Source organism: Aquarana catesbeiana, linkage group LG05 (assembly GCF_042186555.1).
Source record: "Aquarana catesbeiana isolate 2022-GZ linkage group LG05, ASM4218655v1, whole genome shotgun sequence".
NCBI lineage: Eukaryota > Metazoa > Chordata > Amphibia > Anura > Ranidae > Aquarana > Aquarana catesbeiana.
The window spans coordinates 393,988,021-394,007,943 of NC_133328.1; the positions used below are offsets into that span (position 1 = coordinate 393,988,021).

General features: G+C 42.1%; 1 protein-coding gene across 1 annotated transcript in view; it reads right to left on the reverse strand.

Moving 5' to 3' along the window:
- Positions 1-19,179, reverse strand: part of LOC141144946 (regulator of G-protein signaling 9-binding protein B-like) — a 61,953-nt gene extending 42,774 nt beyond the window's left edge. The window contains exons 1-2 of the mRNA XM_073631092.1: positions 18,829-19,179; positions 13,494-13,803 (exon numbers count right to left, since the gene is read on the reverse strand). Coding sequence (XP_073487193.1) covers positions 13,494-13,803; positions 18,829-18,924 — 406 coding nt within the window. The 5' untranslated portion in view covers positions 18,925-19,179. The remainder of the gene's footprint in view (positions 1-13,493; positions 13,804-18,828) is intronic.
- Between the last annotated feature and the right edge of the window lie 744 nt (positions 19,180-19,923).

Sequence of the window (19,923 nt, forward strand, 5' to 3'; positions counted from 1 at the left end):
ATGTTCACCCGGCAGGACACAATCATTACTGCTAGCAGCTATAATAGCCGTTAGCAATAATCACATGTTAAATCCGACAGGCTGCTTGACCCATCGATCAACTTGGGTACATTCAGCCTGCTCATACATGGTTCAATTCTCAGCCAGTGCCTGCTGAACTGGCCAAGATTCAAACCCTCTACAGTGGGGAAAATAATTATTTTATCCTATGCAGATTATGTAAGTTTGCCCTCTTACAAAGAAATGAAGGGTCTATCATTTTTATCATAGGTGTATTTTAAATGAAAGAGACAGAATATCAAAAATCCAGAAAAAACACATGATAATGTTATAAATTGAGTTGCAGTTCAGTAAAATAAGTATTTGATCCCCCACCAATCAACAATTATTCTGGCTCCCACAGACTGGCTACGGTATGTGCTCATGTGGTACACAGATTAGTCCTGTCAATTTAAGAAGGTGCTCCTAACAACAACTCATGTGTAAAAAAGACACCTGTCCACAGAATCTATTTCTTCCATTCAAACCTCAACATCATGGGCAAGACCAAAGAGCTGTCTAAGGATGTCAGGGACAAGATTGTAGACCTGCACAAGGCTGGAATGGGCTACAAGACCATCAGCAAGAAGCTTGGTGAGAAGGAGACAACTGTTGGAGCATCTATTTGCAAATGGAAGAAATACAAAATAACCATCTATCGCCCTTGGTCTGGAGCTCCATGCAAGATTTCGCCTCATGGGGTAAGGATGATCATGAGAAAAGTGAGGGATCAGCCCAGAACTACATGGGAGGAGCTTGTGAATGATTTCATGGCTTAGGGAACTCAGTTAAGTAATTGCCAGACCACTGTTCCTAATTTTTACGGACAGTCTACTGACTGGAATGGTACCAGCGGATTGGAGAAAAGCCAATGTAGCACCAATATTTAAAAAGAGCCCAAAATACATCCCTGGGAATTACAAACCAGTTAGCCTAACATCAACAGTATGCAAGCTCTTGGAGGGGAGCATAAGGAACTGTATACAAGATTTTAGTAATGAAAATGGTATCATTAGCAGTAATCAGCATGGATTCATGAAGAATCATTCTTGCCAAACCAATCTATTAACCTTCTATGAGGAGGTGAGTTGCCTTCTAGATAAAGGAAGGCCTGTAGACGTGGTGTATCTGGACTTTGCAAAAGCATTTGACACAATTCCCCATAAACGTTTACTGTACAAAATATAGTCCGTTGGCATGGACCATAGGGTGAGTACATGGATTGAAAACTGGCTACAAGGGTGAGTTCAGAGGGTGGTCATAAATGGGGAATACTCGGAATGGTCAGGGGTGGGTGGTGGGGTCCCCCAGGGTTCTGTGCTGGGACCAATCCTATTTAGTTTGTTCATAAACGACCTGGAGGATGGGGTAAACAGTTCAATCTCTGTATTTGTGGACGATACTAAGCTAAGCAGGGCAATAACTTTTCCACAGGGTGTGGAAACCTTGCAAGAAGATCTGAACAAATTAATGGAGTGGGCAACTACATGACAAATGAAGTTTAATGTAGAAAACATGTAAAATAATGCATTTAGGTGGCAAAAATATGAATGCAATCTATACACTGGGGGAGAACCTCTGGAGGAATCTATGATGGAAAAGGACCTGGGGGTCCTAGTAGATGATAGGCTCAGCAATGGCATGCAATGCCAAGCTGCTGCTAACAAAGCAAACAGAATATTGGCATGCATTAAAAAGGATTAACTCCAGGGATAAAGCGATAATTCTTCCACTCTACAAGACTCTGGTCCAGCTGCACCTGGAGTATGCTGTTCAGTTCTGGGCACAAGTCCTCAGGAAGGATGTACTGGAAATGTAGCGAGTACAAAGAAGGGCAACAAAGCTAATAAAGTGTCTGGAGGACATTAGTTATGAAGAAATGTTGCAAGCACTGAACTTATTCTCTCCGAAGAAGAGACACTTGAGAGGGGATATGATTTCAATTTACAAATACCATACTGGTGATCCCACAATAGGGATAAAACTTTTTCACGAAAGGGAGTTTAACAAGACACATGGCCACTCATTAAAATTAGAAGAAAACTATGTAGAGGGATATTTACTGTAAGATCGGCAAGGATGTGGAATTCCCTTCCACAGGCGGTGGTCTCAGCGGGGTTTTTAAAAAACTATTAGATAAGCACCTGAACGACCGCAACATACAGGGATATACAATATAATACTGACATATAATCACACACATAGGTTGGACTTGACGGACTTGTGCCATTTTTCAACCTCACCTACTATGTAACTATGTAACTATGGCAGTTGGAACCACAGCCACCAAACAAAGCATTGGTAACACAATACGCCACCATGGATTGAAATTCCTGCAGCAGCGGCAAGATCCCCCTGTTAAAGAAGGCAGATGGCCCACCTGAAGTTTGCCAATGAACATGTAAATGAACCAGAGAATGATTGGGAGAAAGAAGTGCTGTGTGATCAGATGAGACCAAAATTTAGCTATTTAGCATTAACTCGACTGGCAACCCAACAGTCAAGCACGGAGGTGAAAACATTATGCTTTGGGACTATTTCTCTGCTAAAGATACAGGCTGACTTTGCCGCATTAATGGGCCAATGGATAGGGCCGTGTATTGCAAAATTTTGGATGAGAACATTCTTCCGTCAGCCAGAACACTGAAGATGGGTCCTGGATGGGTCTTCCAGCATGACAATGACCCAAAACATCCTGCCAAGGCAACAAAGGAGTGGCTCAAAAAGAAGCACATTAAGGTCATGGAGTGGCCTAGCCAGTCTTCAGACGTTAATCCTATAGAAAATTTATGGAGGGAGCTGAAACTTCGAGTTGTCAAGCCACAGCCAAGAAACCTTAAGGCTTTAGAGAAGATCTGTAAAGAAGAGTGAACCAAAATCCCTCCTGAGATGTGTGCAAACCTGGTAACCAACTACAAGAAACGTCTTACCTCTGTGCTTGCCAACAAGGGTTTCTCCACCAAGTACTAAGTCATGTTTTGATTGGAAATCAAATACTTATTTTACTCACTGAACTGCAACTCAATTTATAACATTTGTATCATGTGTTTTTTTCTGGATTTTTGGATTATATTCTGTCAATATAATTTAAAATACACCTATGATAGAAATTAAAGACCCTTCATTTCTCTGTAAGTAGTCAAGCTTACAAAATCTGCAGGGGATGAAATTATTATTTTCCCCACTGTATAGCCAGGTTTAGCCTCAGCTGCAAAGGCAAGAGACAAGGATCCCAACAGCTTACAGGCAAATGCCAGTTTAAAGGTTTTCTTACCCACTTTTTTTCTTAAGCAGCAAAGTTTCTCAGAAAGTTATCTCTCACAGAGTTACAAAAAACAGAAATAAATGAAGCTTCCTGGCCAACAGTGTATCTTTCTCTGCAAGTCAACATACCCTGGCTTCTCCATGATTTAACCTCCCTGACGGTTTTCCAGAGTGTGGCTCGGGGTTAAATTTCAGCACCATTAGCGGTAACCCCGAGCCACACTCGGGATTACATTGCAGGATCCTGGTGCGGTGTTACTTACCTTGTCCCCAGGATCCTGCGATGTCCCCCGCTGTGTCTGCGGGCTGTGTCCTCCTCCCGAAGCCTCTCCGTGCCAGGCTCCGTTCCCTGCGAGCGCCGCGATGCACAGGGTGGAGCCTGGCAGCAAATTAAAAAACAGTAAAAATCATAACACATACAGTACTGTAATCTTACAGATTACAGTACTGTATGAAATTATTTCACATCCCTTTTGTCCCCAGTGCTTTGTCCAATGCCCTGCATGCAGTTTTATATTATATATACTGTTCTTTCTGCCTGGAAACTTGAGATTGTCCATAGCAACCAAAAAGTGTCCCTTTACGTCAAAAGTGGCTTTAGACCAGCTAGAAAACAGCGATAGTAAATTAGAACACTTGAGGAATTGAGCGATAGTGAATCGTGGGGAAATTTATTTTATTATTATTATATTATTATTTTTTTTTAATTATTTATATTTCTTTATTATATTATAATTTATGTTTTTGTGTTTCAAACTTCATCATACCCAGGATATCTACTAGACTCTTGGTGGACAGATTTAAGTGTGTTATTGTTAAGAATTACAGGCCTACAATATAGAATGCAAAATTTCCATGCAAAATAATTGTACCGCTTTCAGCACTTAAAATCCAAAATAATCATACCGCCAGGGAGGTTAAAAGAGTTTTAGAGACAACCTCTGAGGGCAACTGCAGTGGCTTACTTGTCTCAGGGCCCATTTAATTCTTAATGGTGCCATTGCATCCTATTGTGCCAAAAATCTCAATCCTTCTTTTTGTAATGCAACGCACTACCATGCTTGTCTGGGTTTTTGTGACAAGATTTCAGGTATACCTCCTTCTTCTAAGGTCCAAGGAGTATTGTTTTTACCTTTGAAGAAGGGGGTATATCCTGAAAGCTTGTCTTGAAAATGTAACTGCTGGTGCAAATAATAAAAAAGAGTATTACAGGCAGTACTCACCTATGTTGTTGCAAGTGCACTAAGTGCAGCTATAGCCATCTTAAGCTGGGTTTTGGGAATTTTTGCAGGTGTTTTCTTTAGTAAATAAACCAGAAAAGTCTAAAGTAATCACATGAATTGACTTAAACATTAACCAGTTCCAGCCCAGGCTATGGTACAATGACGCTGTCATTGTAATATAGGCAGGGTGAGAGTTTCCAGATGGATGTCATGTGCGCCGTGTGTGCCCCCGGGGGTGTGCAGCGCGGCAATCAGTGTTGAGCTGTGTCCCTCGGACACAGCACATCACCGATCAGGGTAAAGAGCCAATGACAGAGGCTCTATACCACATGAGCGCTGTGTCCAATCACAGCTATCCTGTGTGAGGAGGAGAATACGGGAACAGTGAGTTACCATTTTAACCTCTTCTTTACTATGCACAACACTGCCCTGACTGCTCTGGAATAAAGAATACCTATCACAGCCGCCTTCAGTGCAGCCTATCAGTGTACACGTCATAGCCGCCATCAGTGCAGCCTCTCAGTCTACCTGTCATAGGCGCCATCAGTGCAGCCTATCAGTTTACCCATCACAGCTGAAATCAGTGCAGCCTATCAGTCTATCTGTCCCAGCTACCATCAGTGCAGCATATCAGTCTAACCATCACAGCTGCCATCAGTGCAGCCTATCAGTCTACCTGTCACAGGCGCCATCAGTATAACCTATCAGTGTACCCGTCATAGCCGCCATCAGTGCAGCCTCTCAGTGTATGTAGCAGTATAAATTTTGGCCTAAGGAAGAAAAATTACTTATTTGCAAAATGTTAAAATAGAAGAAAAACGTTTCTTTTTTGGAAATTTTCGGATTTTCAAACATATCACAAACAATAAAAAAACCCAGTGGTGAATAAATAGTACCAGAAGAGAGCTCTATCTGTCTCAAAAAAAAATTCTCTCTTCTCCCCTTGATATAGCAGCTAGAGCCCTGTCAGATTATTAACTCTTTTTGGGAAAGAGGAGAATTTTGAGCTATAGGAACACCAGCTGACACCGAGACAGAGGTTCCTTGGAGAGTGTCTGACACAGCCCATGGCTCTCATGCTCTGTACACACAATAGGATTTTCCGATGGAAAATGTGTGATAGGAACTTGTTGTCGGAAATTCCGACTGTGTGTAGGCTCCATCGCACATTTTCCATCGGAATTTCCGACACACAAAGTTTGAAAGCTTGCTATAAAATTTTCCGACAACAAAATCCGTTGTCGGAAATTCCAATCGTGTGTACACAAATCCGACGCACAAAGTGCCACGCATGCTCAGAATAAATTAAGAGACGAAAGTTATTGGCTACTTCCCCATTTATAGTCCCGACGTGCATGTTTTACGTCACCGCGTTCAGAACGATCGGATTTTCCAACAACTTTGTGTGACCGTGTGTATGCAAGACAAGTTTGAGCCAACATCCGTCGGAAAAAATCCATGGATTTTGTTGTCGGAATATCCGATCAATTTCCGACCGTGTGTACAGGGCATCAGGGGAAGATTTATGGTCATGCAATGTACCAGGGATCACGTGAGTGCAACATTTATTGTTTTTCTATTTGTTAAAAAATAAGTTTATTGCTCTTCCCTTGTTTTTGTTCTTTGAGCAATAAGTACTGTAGCCCCACTCTCACCTCTTTGTTTCCCAGATAATAAACTACCTAACACCAAAGCTCAGTAGATTACAGTGCAAACTAAATTAAATTCCATACTAGTCCTATCAAACTTATCCTTTCACAACTATTAGAAACTATAGAAAAAAACTGATAAATCTTTTTCAGAATATATATCAGTTTAATAATTATAATAAATATGTAGCAACGCCTCACAGTCCGAATGCAAGAAATCCCAGTAATAGAGATGGGTCCAAACACCCCCCCCTGTTCGGTTCGCAGCAGGGGGAAACTTCTACTCCGAACTGTGAACTCCATTGAAGTCTATGGGAGCCGAACATGAGAAATCAAAAGTGCCCATTTTGAAGGCTTACATGCAAGTAATTGGCCATAAAAGGGATATGGGAGTCCAGGTACTGCCCTGGGGAACATGTATCAATGCAAAAAATGTATTAAAAACGGTCGTTTTTAAAGGAGCAGTGATTTTAATGTTGCTTAAAGTTAAACAATAAAAATTAAACATTTCTTTAACCACTTCAATACAGGGCATTTTCACCCCCTTCCTGCCCAGGACAATTTTCAGCTTTCAGCACTGTAACATTTTAAATGACAATTGCGCGGTCATGCAACACTGTACTCAAAATTTTTTTTTAATCATTTTTCTCCCCACAAATAGAGCTTTTTTTTGGTGGTATTTACAGTAATCACCTCTGCGATATTTATTTTTTGCGCTATAAACAAAAAAAGAGCAACAAGTTTGAAAAAAAAACACAATATTTTTTACTTGTTGCTATTATAAATATCCAAAATTAAAAAAAAAAAAACAAAACAAAACAAATTTTTTCCTCAGTTTAGGCTGGTATGTATTCTTCTACATATTTTTGGTAAAAAAAAACCAAAACGCAATAAGTGTATATTGATTGATTTGCGCAAAAGTTATATCGCCTACAAAATAGGTTATTGATTTATGGCCTTTTTAGTATTATTTTTTTTTTTTTTACTAGTAATGGTGGTAATCTGCGATTTTTATCATGGCTGTGACATTGCGGCGGACAGATCGGACACTTTTGACAATATTTTGGGACCAATGACATTTATACAGCGATCAGTGTTATAAAAATGCACTGATTACTGTGTAAATGTCACTGGCAGGGAAGGAGTTGTTTGTATCAGGTGGCCCCCCAATAAAGATGGCCATACCATTGAAATGCGTTGAGAAGTAGGAGAGCACAAGCATGGTCAGGCCTGTTTCTATGGTTACCAATGAAGGGAGCCAGTCTCTGATGGGAATACCTTGGTGACAACTGGATATTTTAAGCTTATTCTCTTAAGACTATATGTGAGTAATATATTCTTGGGATTTCTTGCATCCAGAATGTGAGACATTGCTACAAATTTATTATAATTATTATAATTCATAATGATAAATTATTTAATGTATTAATAATTTTTAAACTGCTACATATTCATAAGAAGATTTATCAGTTTTTGTTGCTGTAGTTTCTAATCATTGTGACAGCATATGAAAGGAAAGGACTGGTATTTGGGATTTCTCTTAATTTACACTTCAATCTATTGATCCTTGGTGTTAGGCAGTTCATTATCTGGGAAACAAGGAGGTGAGTAGCTACACTACTCATTGTTCAGCAGCAAGACATAGCTATGATAAATATTTCCCAGCTTTTACTACCAAGAAAGATGAGCTTCTTCCCTGCATCTAGACCAGCTTTCTCAACTAGGGTGCCCAAGCACCCTGGAGTGCCTTCCGTTTTCTACAGGGGTGCCTTATTAAAATGCCTAAAAAATGCTCATAAAATGTATACAAGCTATCAGGTGAATCAAGCCTACTTTTTATTTTCACAAAGCCACAGGTTTTTATTGTGCACTATTACAACTTTTCAGCCGCCAATCACGTCATCAGTTGATAAGGAGGATTTGTTTGACACTCCCCTGCCTCCCTCCATCAGCACTGGGGTCACATTAGCTGAGTGAGGGAGGGAAACATTGCAATACTGGTCAGTACCAGTGTGCAAAGGTGTGGTTGCTCTGGAAGAATAAATCGCCTCTAAAGCCTCGTGCACACGATCGGATTTTTGGCAAAGTGTCAGACTTTTGTCCGAAGGGCGTATGCCAGGAACTTGTCTTGCATACAAACGGTACACAATTGTCGAGCCAACAAACACAAACGTAGCCACATACTACGAGAAATTTCAGCTCTTGAGCGCCACCTATTGGGCAACTTCAGATAATGTCTTGTTTGGTGAGCATTGATTCCAAGCATGTGCGTTTGTACTTTGGACTTTTGTGTGATGGATTTGTGTGCACATGATATGAAAATCTGACAACAGACCGTTGTCTGCCTAAAATTTAGTAACCTACCATCAAACATTTGTTGGTGGAATGTTGGACAACAATTGTCTGATGGAGCTTACTAACGGTCGGATCATGTGTACGAGGCTTAACACTTGGTGTTCTATGTGTGTGGATGTTGCTGGGTTATGTGAAACTATTAGTTTCATTTTTAAATTTTAGAATAGGGTGCCTTGAGATTGTGCAGAAATACAAAGGGGTGCCTTTACTGACAAATGTTTAAGAAACACTTACCTAGGCTGTGGAATATGCAAATACTTGTCACATTCTCTAAATTGATACATGTTCATAGGAAGATCTATTTTAAGTTGTAACTATTTTGTCAGTAAAAGATTGAGAGCACTGGTGTATGAGATCACTGCAATGTAGGTTTCTTCAATGTGTTTAGTTAGTGGCTTAGACAAGCCAATGTTTTGCCACGTTTTGCAGCATTTTTGCAATAGTGTTTTTTTAGCGTTTAGCTGCTTTTGCGTTTTATAGCATTTTTTTTTTTAGCGAAACTCTACTCCCACAAAAAGCTTGAGGCTAAGAATTTCTCATAAGCCCCCTTTTGCAGCATTTTCAGCATTAGAGCATTTTACAGCTAAAAAACTCCTCTTCAAATGCAGTAGTTATGTTTTTTGTTTTTTTTTTCAGACTGAAATCACCCCAACTAAAAAACACTGATAAAACCCTATGTGTGCATGGACACATAGGATAACATGCTGGGGAGTTTACTGGCTGTAAAATGCCTGATGCCCAAAACAGCAGCTGTAAAAACACCCAGTGTGCATGAGGCCTTACAATACATTCACTTGCAAGTACATTTCAGATTGAGCTATTTTGCTTTTGTAAACAACAGGCTTTTTACAACAGCTATTTTGCTTTTGTAAACAACAGGCTTTTTGCAACAGGAGGTAAGAAAATGAAAAATAAGTGAAAAAAAATACATAATTTTATCTGGAATATTTTATATTTACGTGTCCTGAAAAATATATTTTTAAAGTTGTATTGTTTAACCACTTAAGGACCAGACCTTTTTCTGAAACTTGTTGCTAAGAAGTTAAAATCAGCATTTTTTGCAAGAAAATTACTTAGAACCCCAAACATGATATATATATATATATATTTTAACAGAGACCCTAGAGAATAAAATGGCAAGCGTTACAATATTTTGTCACACTGTATTTGTGCAGCAGTCTTTTAAACGCAATTTCTTTGGAGGAAATACACTTTCATGAATTAAAAAAAAAAACAAAACAGTAAGAGCCCTTGCACACTGGGGCGGGGGGCGGCGTCGGCGGTAAAACGCCGCTATTATTAGCAGCGTTTTACCGTCGGTATGCGGCCGCTAGCGGGGCGGTTTTACCCCCCGCTAGCGGCCGAGAAAGGGTTAAATACCACCGCAAAGCGCCTCTGCAGAGGCGCTTTGCCGGCGGTATAGCTGCGCCGTCCCATTGATTTCAATGGGCAGGAGCGGTAAAGGAGTGGTATACACACCGCTCCTTCACCGCTCCGAAGATGCTGCTGGCAGGACTTTTTTTACCGTCCTGCCAGCGCATCGCTCCAGTGTGCAAGCCCTCGGGGCTTTCACATTGGAATACAAGCAGCGGCACTTTCGGGGCGGTTTGCAGGCGCTATTATTAGCGCAATAGCGCCTGCAAACAGCCCCAGTGTGCAAGGGCTCTAAAGTTAGCCCAATTTTTCTGTATAATGTGAAAGATAATGTTACCCTGAGTAAATAGATACCTAACATGTCATGCGTTAAAATTGTGCACACTCGTGGAATGGCGACATACTACAGTACTTAGAAATCTTCATAGGCGATGCTTTAAACATTTTCTGGTACAATAATTTTTATTGTAATAAGAATAACATCTTGACAAACGTTCACCCGCACAGGGTTATAGTGCAGTGAGTATAACAATCAAGTAACTTTTATAGGTATTAGCTGTCTACTGGGCGACTGAATAGAATAACCCAAAGGTCCATATACATTTCCAGTGCATAAGGGCCAACTAACTAGGGCCCTAGGTGCAGATGCTCTGGAAAACAGCAGAGGGTATTGCGTGTACTGGTTCATTGGATACCCCTGGTACAGGTCTGGGTGAACATTCGGTAGAGAGATAGAGAAAAATTGGTGATGTAGCGAAGATGGCCGCTTGTCAACAGGAGGTAGCCCTAAATCCGAGGATCCAGGGTCACCCTAAAGCAAGGGAGACCAAGGGGTAGCCATAGGCACAATCCCTGGCATCCCTTGCAAAAAGTAGAAGGAAGGAGAAAAGAAAAGAGATAAGGAAATAAGGGGCAGAATAAAAAGAAAGGAAAAAAGGGGGGGGGGGAGAGGCAAGTCCTGCAGGAGAGGGATGGGACAGTTCTGCTCTCAGGAGAGGCCCAGATTGTTCGGTGTGCCAAGTGGAAAGGGCATAGGACCACCAAGGTGACCATACTTTAAGGAATTTAGAGTGAGAATCATTTAAAATACTTGCTTTAAACATTTCTAACAGTTACCAATTTAGAGTTACAGAGGACGATCGTGGCAATACCTCACATGTGTGGTTTGAACACTGTTTACATTTGCGGGCACGACTTACGTATGCGTAAGTAAACATACCTTGTGACAGTAATAGCCATGTGTCAGGTTTTTTTTTTGGAGATATCTGGAGTCTATAAGACCCCCAAATCCCCCCTTGCACTTAAAAGCATTCAAAACGCCAAGTTTGGCTGTTTTGAATGCTGACATTTTTTAAAATCTGGTGCCTTTAATACTCCAGTAAACCAGAAATGACGTTGTGATGCTGCCGCTTCTGGGTTTCCAGAACCGAAACCCGATCAAAGCCGATTCCGGCTTTGTTTGGGTCTCCGGCCAGCCGGCTGGTGGCTCTGGCCTCCCGGGGGGATGGGAGAGCCCAGGCAGAGCAGTGGAAGGCGGCGGGGGCATCCCCTCCTGCTGCTTTGGATAACGATCGAGCAGCTGATTAGCTGCATTGATTGTTATGACAAGAAAGCTGATTATTGGCTCTAAAAAACAGTACCGTGGTGATGCCTGCTAGCTGCAGGCATCACCCCAGTACAACCACATTACGTGATTTCACAGCAAGTGGTTAAAGGAGAAGTCCAGCCTGAGCTCATTCGGCTGGGCTTCTCCTATGGGTCACAGGAGTGCAACCCGTTTTGCACTCCTGTGACCCGTTTTCAGCAGAGAGCCGTCTGAAGTCCGCCCTCTGCTGACATCACCAAGATCCGTCCAGGCACCGCGCCATCTCGACTTCGGAAGTCTGTATCCGCCAGGTGCCTGGACTGATAGGTGTCTCAGCCTCTCAGTGAGCCACTGAGAAGGCCGCTCCCTGCTCCTCCACAGCTCATCACTCCAGTGAGTGTGGGGGAGCAGAGCAGAGAGTGACTGACTGACAGGCAGCAACTCTTTGCTCGTGGAGGTGAGAGAACCGAGTCATCGGCGATGTTCGGTGGCTCGGTTCTCAGTGAAGAGGCGGCGGGGGACAGATGCAGCATCGGACCGATGCTGCATCCACCTAGGTAAGTATGAATATGGGATAAAAAAAACAAAACATACTTCTCTTTTAATAAATATATATATAAAGAACAAAAACATTTACAAACGCAGTATGCATTTCCTTCGGGGGGAAAATGTCATTAAACATTGGACAGTGTGTTTGTAGCATAAAAAATACAGTATGTAATTGTGCACTCTACCTGTCCAGTTCTTCACTGCCATTCTTTATATGATGTTCTGTAAGTGCATATCTCAACTGTTGACTTTGTAAGGACATGTGTAGATGGGCTTTAGACTCAGAAGAAGGTACTTGTGTTATGTTTTTGCTCACATTTCAGTTGCAATTATTTGCCTTTCAATTGCTAAAGTTGTTTCTGAGCTGGATCATGCTGCTTCAATGTACTTTTGCATTCAAAGTGACTTCCGGAACTGAATGTATGTAATGGCAAGGGGTGCTGTGGTGTGCTTGAGGGTCTATTGATGCTGGCTGCTTGGGAATCTATTGTTGCTGGAGGGGATCTATTTTTGAGGAGAAGGGGTTTCTATTGTTGCTGGGGAGGTCTTCTGTTGCTTGTGGGGATCTATTGTTGCTGGGGGTAGATCTTATGTTGCTGGGGGGGGCAATCGTTGCAAGGAGGGATCTACTGTTAAGGGAGGAGTCTAATGTTGCTGGCTACTGGAGGGTCTATGGATGCTGGCTGTTGGGAGTCTGTTGTTCCTGGGGTGGATCTATTGTCGCTGGGTGTCCATTGTTGCTAGATCAATTTTACTGCCTTTTTTTTGTTATCATTAACAAATTCCATACCAAAATATCACAAAATGATACTTGGATCTGTATTCTCTAAAAGGGGTGGTACTGGGAAGTGGGTAAGAGGTGGAACTAAGGAGCGTTGCTCGGAAGTGGGTAGGGGGTGAAGCCAAGGGGTGACTCAGAAGGGAGGAGTTCCTGTACCTATTCTCTTAGGAAAAAAGCCCTATTATTTACCCTCTCATTGTTTCAATGTGCAACTTAGCATCCTAAAGAAAAACAAAACTATGGGTATATACAAACTATCTAATGCATGGTCATGCATATACTTGGGATATGGACACGTATACCTGTGTTGGGGTGAAAATATTTTTGGTGAGGAGGCAAGTGACCCCAGTATCTGAATGCAATATACTAATTTGTAAGCATATATTCAAATTCATGAAAACTGTTCAGCCACAAAGAAATGTCCAATAAGGTAGCCCAGGGAACACATTTACTGAAAATAAGCACTTTTAAGATTACCAAAAAAAAAAAACCCACATAATGGTTACTGTAATTTGTGCTGTTTTACACGTTGACTCACAATATCATTTACTCTAAGATTCAGCTTATACCAGATTAAGGCTATTGATGAAATGATTAAAAGTCTATTTGTGAGCATAGTAAAGAACATTTAGTTTCTATCCTTCTATACATTGACACTATACATTTCTTCTTACCTGTAGCACCAGTCTGTATCGCTGGCTGATTGCTTGCAGAGAGGGGAACAGACAGGCCTAGCTCATACACCTTACACATGTCAGTGTGGAAATGATCCAAGCCACTGGAAAACTGGACCCACAGGCGCTCCAACTCCATGCGGTCTTCTTTGCTCAGTTGTTTATCCCGAAGGGCAGCTGTCAGTTTGTTCCTGTTGCTTAGTGCCAGCTCTTGGGCCCTTTCTCGGGTGCGCCTCAATTCATCACGAAGACGTTTACTGTCGGAGGAGCCTCCAACAGAGACTGCCAAGTGTCTATAGCATGCCACCACCTTCCCATCAATACATACACAAAAACAGAGAGAGTATTAAATGATACCTTTTATACTTACAGAAAATACAGTCAATCAACAGTGACATTTTCACAAATTTTTTTTGGTAGAAAAAATACCTTAGCAATGCCTGGCTCTTGGGAAAGGGGGAGAACAGAGCACCTAACCAGTGACAAGGGGTATAGGTGCTAGGATGATTCTTAGGGAGTAATTTTAAATCTTGTAAGACCCTGCTCCCTGCCACCTCCTAGTAAGCTACTATCCATCTTCGAGGTATCATTACCAATGTTGGTTTATACTCTGTGCCAACCTTCTGCAATTGGCAGAATTGCCAACCTTCCATCCATCCACCTTAGCAATGCCTGGCTCTTGGGAAAGGGGGAGAACAGAGCACTAAACCAGTAACAAGGGGTATAGGTGCTAGGATGATTCATAGGGAGTAATTTTAAATCTTGTAAGACCCTGGTCCCTGCCACCTCCTAGTAAGCTACTATCCATCTTCAAGGTACCATTACCAATGTTGGTTTAAACTCTGTGCCAACCTTATGCAATTGGACAGCATGAAGGGTGAGTGGTTCAAATATGCTCTGCCACTTTATTTTAAATGGGCAAAATAAAGCATTTACTATGTAGTACAAAATTACCATAAGTCATCAGTCTTATGAATAAATCAGGCAATTCCCGGATGTAAGATCAGTAAGCCATCATGGATTATAAAAGGGTCACAAAATATGAAAAATAAATAAAAATCACCTGTTACATGATGTATTACACATTTCCATGCATTTATATTAAAGGCTATTTAAAAAAAAAAAAAATGGTTAAACTTACCTGCTCTGTGCAATATCTGTCCCTTAATATTTCTTTGGTGTTCCCCTGCCAGTGCTATTTGCTCCTTCTTCCTGCAGGTTCCCCTGTAGAAGGCCATGTGCTATGAGGGCACCCTTGAGGGTGTGCTCCTGACCTAGATTGTGTGCATCCATAGACACACAGCGCCAGTAAGCCACGCCCCCCACTCCCACCCAACAGGTGTTTCACTGACAGCAAAGGAGCCTATGACTCCACTGCCCTAAGTGTCTACTGTGAAACCAGGAAACAGAAGGAGTGTTGCTGTAGCCAGGACAGTGCAGGATCAGTGAGAGGAGCCAGGTAAATGTTTAGGGGGTGGGGGACAATTAGTGAGGCATTTTTTACTTTAATGCAGATAATGCATTAAGGTAGAAAATAGACTTTAGAACCACTTTAATATGCTGCAAAAACAACAGTGATAAATCAATTTAAAACAACTGCTGTTTGGTGCCATGAAAATAATGAAAGCTAAGAGGCAGTTTAAGCCATATACCTGATAAGCCTCTCCAATATTTTATTGAAAATATCTGTTCTCGATAGTCACTATTTGTTCCAAAGAAAATTTGCACTGTTCTACAAAAAAGACTGTTGGCATTTGTACCTTTGGTTTGTTGTGCCCTTTTTTGCCAGACTGACAATCTAATGTCTAGTCACCATGGGCACCAAAGCTTTACAGGGGTAGAAGTGACTGAATGCATTAGAAAATCTTGCTCGATCATCTTTGTTTACCCACAATAATCAAATGCATGCTGTATCAACAGCACCCTTTCCTCTTCTTCCTCTACAGCAGGGGTAGGCAACCCCGGCACTCCAGCTGTGGTGAAACTACAAATCCCATCATGCCTCTGCCTCTAGGAGTCATGCCCATGATTGTCAGGGTCTTGCAATGTCTCATGGGACTTGTAGTTTCATAACAGCTGGAGGGCCCATGTTGCCTACCCCTGCTCTACAGACTACAGATGTACGGTGACGTTATGCAACTGTTTACCTATAAAGGCCTGACGGCCAATGCTAGCTTTGATGGTGATTGGATCAGGTTTGCATGACCACCTGTCCTTACTAACTCCTGAATAATATTTGTGTTTAAATATACATTGGGCTAGCTTGGTTATCTTTAATTATCAATTTGTTACATCCAAAAGGTTGCATTTTCCTGGTGTTAAAGCACTTCCCCTCTGGTACAGCCAAGGTGAAGAGTCGCTTGCTTGGCACCTCAATCATTCTGAAAACGTGTTGTATTCTTTTCAGTGTTTACAAACTGTTTTTTGATTGGACAAGGCTAGATCGTAATGTCATTGGCCCCCTCTGTCCACCTCGTCAATCAAAGAATGCTTATAATAATTAAAACTAATATATCAAATTTTCTGAATAGAGCTAACCACTCTTTGTCTTCACTGTACCAGAGGGGAAGTCACTCCAGCACTGCTTGAACAGGAAAGCACTTCCTTGTAGGTTGCACAGAGCAGGGCCGGTACAAAGGGTGGGCAGAAGGGGCAGATGCCCTGGGCGGGACCATTTACTGGAGGAAGGTGGGCGCAGTAGAGGTCACGCTACAGGCCGCCTGTCCTGGGGCCGCTTTGATCTGTAGCTGCAGCGCTCCCCTCCCACCTCCTCCTCTTGTTTGTCACACAGCGCCGGGAGCGATGTGTGTCAGGGAGCTGGGTCTGTGTATGTGTTTGGCGGCACCGTACCAAGGGCCCATCCCCCTAGACTGCCTCATGTGGTAGCAGATTAAATCAGTGTTCCGCCTATCACACGAGCCGGTCTAGGGGGGCGGGACCTTGTTACGGCGCCACCAAATACACACACAGACCCAGCTATGTGATACACAGTGCTGCGGGAGATGTCCACTGTGTGATCCAGGGCAGGCTATGGTGAGTCTGCATTCATAGGCAAAGTGAAGCTGTGATTATGGGCACAGAGAGGGTGCTATTATGGGCACAGAGAGGCTGCTATTATGGGCACAGAGAGGCTGCGATTATGGGCACAGAGAGGTTGCTATTATGGGCACAGAGAGGCTGCAATTATGAGCACAGAGAGGCTGCGATTATGGGCATAGTGAGGTGGCATTGATGGGCACAGTGAGGCGGCATTGATGGGCACAGAGAGGCTGCGATTATGGGCACAGAGAGGCTGCGATTATAGGCACAGTGAGGTGGCATTGATGGGCACAGTGGTAGGCTGCATTTGATGGGCACTGGTAAGACTGCATTGACCAACTTGTATCATGTCTGCAGTCTCTGACCATCTTTAGTATAATTTCCTCAGTCTCTAACCATCGCCTGCATTATGTTCTCAGTCTCTAACCATCTCTTGTCTTATATCATGTCTGCAGTCTCTGCGGGGAATTTTACTTAATTTGCATTGGTATTGGTAATATGCAGCAGGAAGGGGGTTAATGCACTGTCACTGATGCATTACTATAGATCCCATTGCCTGTAGGCGCTGTAGCTTTTCACAGCGGGGGGGGCACAGTTTTTCATCTTCGCCCTGGGCACCGAATGACCTTGTCCCGGCACTGGCACAGACTACTACTGATTTTGAGACTCACCTATCAGGTGTGATATATTGACAATTACAAGTAACCAAGCTGGCCCAATCTAAATGTTTTAAATATATTATCCCTTGAGTTCAGACTTAAGTCTTTCTAAGCCCTGGTTCACATTGGTGCGATTTGACATGTCAAATCACATGTCAAATCGGCGCAATTGCCGGCAATGGCATTGTCCTAATCGGTGCAATGCCGCTCAGATTTCCAAAAGTAGTTTCTGTACTACTTTTGCAGGTTTTGCAGAAACCTGCAACCTGTCTCTGAAATTGCCACTGAAATCGGGACTGACATGCGGGAATGAAAGCGTGTGAGTTCTGCTGAACTCGCACGCTTTCATTCTTGCACTCAGTGTGAGCCTAGGCTAAAGCACAGATCAATGTAAACGTTTATTGCATACTTCATACTAAGTGCATACTTCACTTACTGAAAAGGTCCATCCAAACGCTGTCTGTAGTTATGCAGGGACCTCCCCCCTGCAGACCCTAATCACCATAATAAATGCCCTATTGAGATACTGAATATATGCAGTAACTTAAAGTGGAACTTTAGTGAACAAAAAAAATTGTAAACAGACAGGACATGCTATCCTTACCTGCCTGTACACCTTCTTTACTGAGCTGCACAGGCACATGCGAAGAGATGACATAATTTCGGACCAGCCAATGAAAATGGCCAAAGAATGGTACCCAGGAGCCGACTGGCTGAAGATGTCAGTGACTGGCACGGAGATCCAGAACACCGCAGTCAACGAGAGAATAGTGGTGAGCATAGTTCTGTTTTAAAAAAGGGTGACACTGGGGTTGATTTACTAAAACTGGAGAGTGCAAAATCTGGTGCAGCTGTGCATTGTAGCCAATCAGCTTCTAACTTTAGCTTGTCCAGGAAAGCTTTGACAAAAAATCTGGAAGTTGATGGGTTTCTATGCAGGGCTGCATCCTCCCGTTTTAGTAAATAAACCCCCTTTGATCCCGGGCATGGTCCGGAACACAAGATCATCAGGACTGAGGTCCAAAATGCGACACTGTCACGGCTACTTTTGGACAGTTGGCATCTAATTTCTTGTATAGCCAGGAAAGTCAGCTCTTTATTAAACACAATAAAGCATGTGTTGATGAAGCATTCATGCATGTATTTTATATAGCAACAGTCAGGTAATATAATGACATACTGATTTTGTCATTCAGTAAAGTCAAAGCAAAAAAGAGCAAATATATGTCATTACTGATAATATATTCTTATACTTCATGCAGTGAAACTGATGCTCCCCGCAGTCTTACACCTACACACATAATCCTACTATATCTATTCTTATCCTACTACACTCTCCTCTTCCATGAACCCCCTTCAGTATGCAGCACATATCCTTGCAATGACTTTCAGCAGCAAAGAAAGAACAGTTAATAAAATGCAAAATGGCTGCACAGTATTCTAGGAATATATCAGCATCAAACAGATTGATTTATAGAGGTGATTTAGATGTGAATAAGAAGAAAATAAAAATGCACTGATATTTACCTTATTACAGTAGCTGTATTTAATATGACTTGCAAAAAATCAGCTATCCACAACACATTGCTCATGGTAAATTTGACCCTAGTATTGGTAAATCAGTTAAGAATATGTACCTTATTCAGTCCTTCCACCACTGCGGTGCATTCTTCTCTGACTTTCTGGGAGTTTATGCATGCTTCATTGCCTACCTTGTTATTTTGGATAGGCATTTGGGATCCTTTTTCCTGAGAAGCCTCCAAAGTTAAAATGCCTGCAGTCTATCAAGCTACATGATGTTCTTCAGTACTTGAGTTTGCCATGTTTAGCATTTGAAGAAATGCTAAATCACTCTTTAATCCATTGAAGAGTATGGTTTAGTAAATGTTCACCCGTAAAACACAGAAAAAAAAATAGTAGAAGAAGCTTTCCTGTATTCACCATCGAAACAAACACTAACAAGAAGAGTGCTGAGAAGTAATCCGAGGGATTATGAAAGGAGGTCCTAACCCTGTGTGAAATGACAAGGCCTTTGTAAGCTCTTTATCTTAGACTCTTAGCTCCGGAGGAATTCTTATGCTCAAGTCTCTAAATTCAGATATACAAAATATGTCTTCCATGTCTTCTGGAGAACTGATTAAAAAAGGAGACTAAAATTTGGAGAACTGCTGTTTAAAAGAATTAATCTTCTCTAATTAAAATGTAGAATATTGTTTTAGAGGACAAATGCAAATAAATGTAAAGTAAAATTATCCTACTGTCTTACCTCTAAAGCAGTGGTCTCCATATTGCGGCCCGAGGGCTAGATGTGGCCCGTTTCCTACCTTACCTAACCCTTGGGAGTTGGGACACTATTCCTCCCACAGATACAAGGCACTATTCCTATATCCTTCTGACACCAACAATGGGGTATTATTCCTCCCATTGACACCAATGTTGAAGCAAAAAATCCTCCTCTGACACCAATGATGGGCCACTATTCATTCCACTGGCACCAAAGATGGGGCACTATTTCTCCCACTGAAGCCAGTGATGGGGCACTATTCCTCTCATTTACACCTACAATGGGACACTATTTCTTCCATTGACACCAACGATGGGGCACTATTTCTTTCTCTGACACCAACAATGGGGCACTCTTCCTCTTATACCAATGATGGGGCACTAGTCCTCCTCCCCCTAACCACAGGTGTGCTGTGTATTTTCTTTTACTCCCACTGACCTCCAAGCCT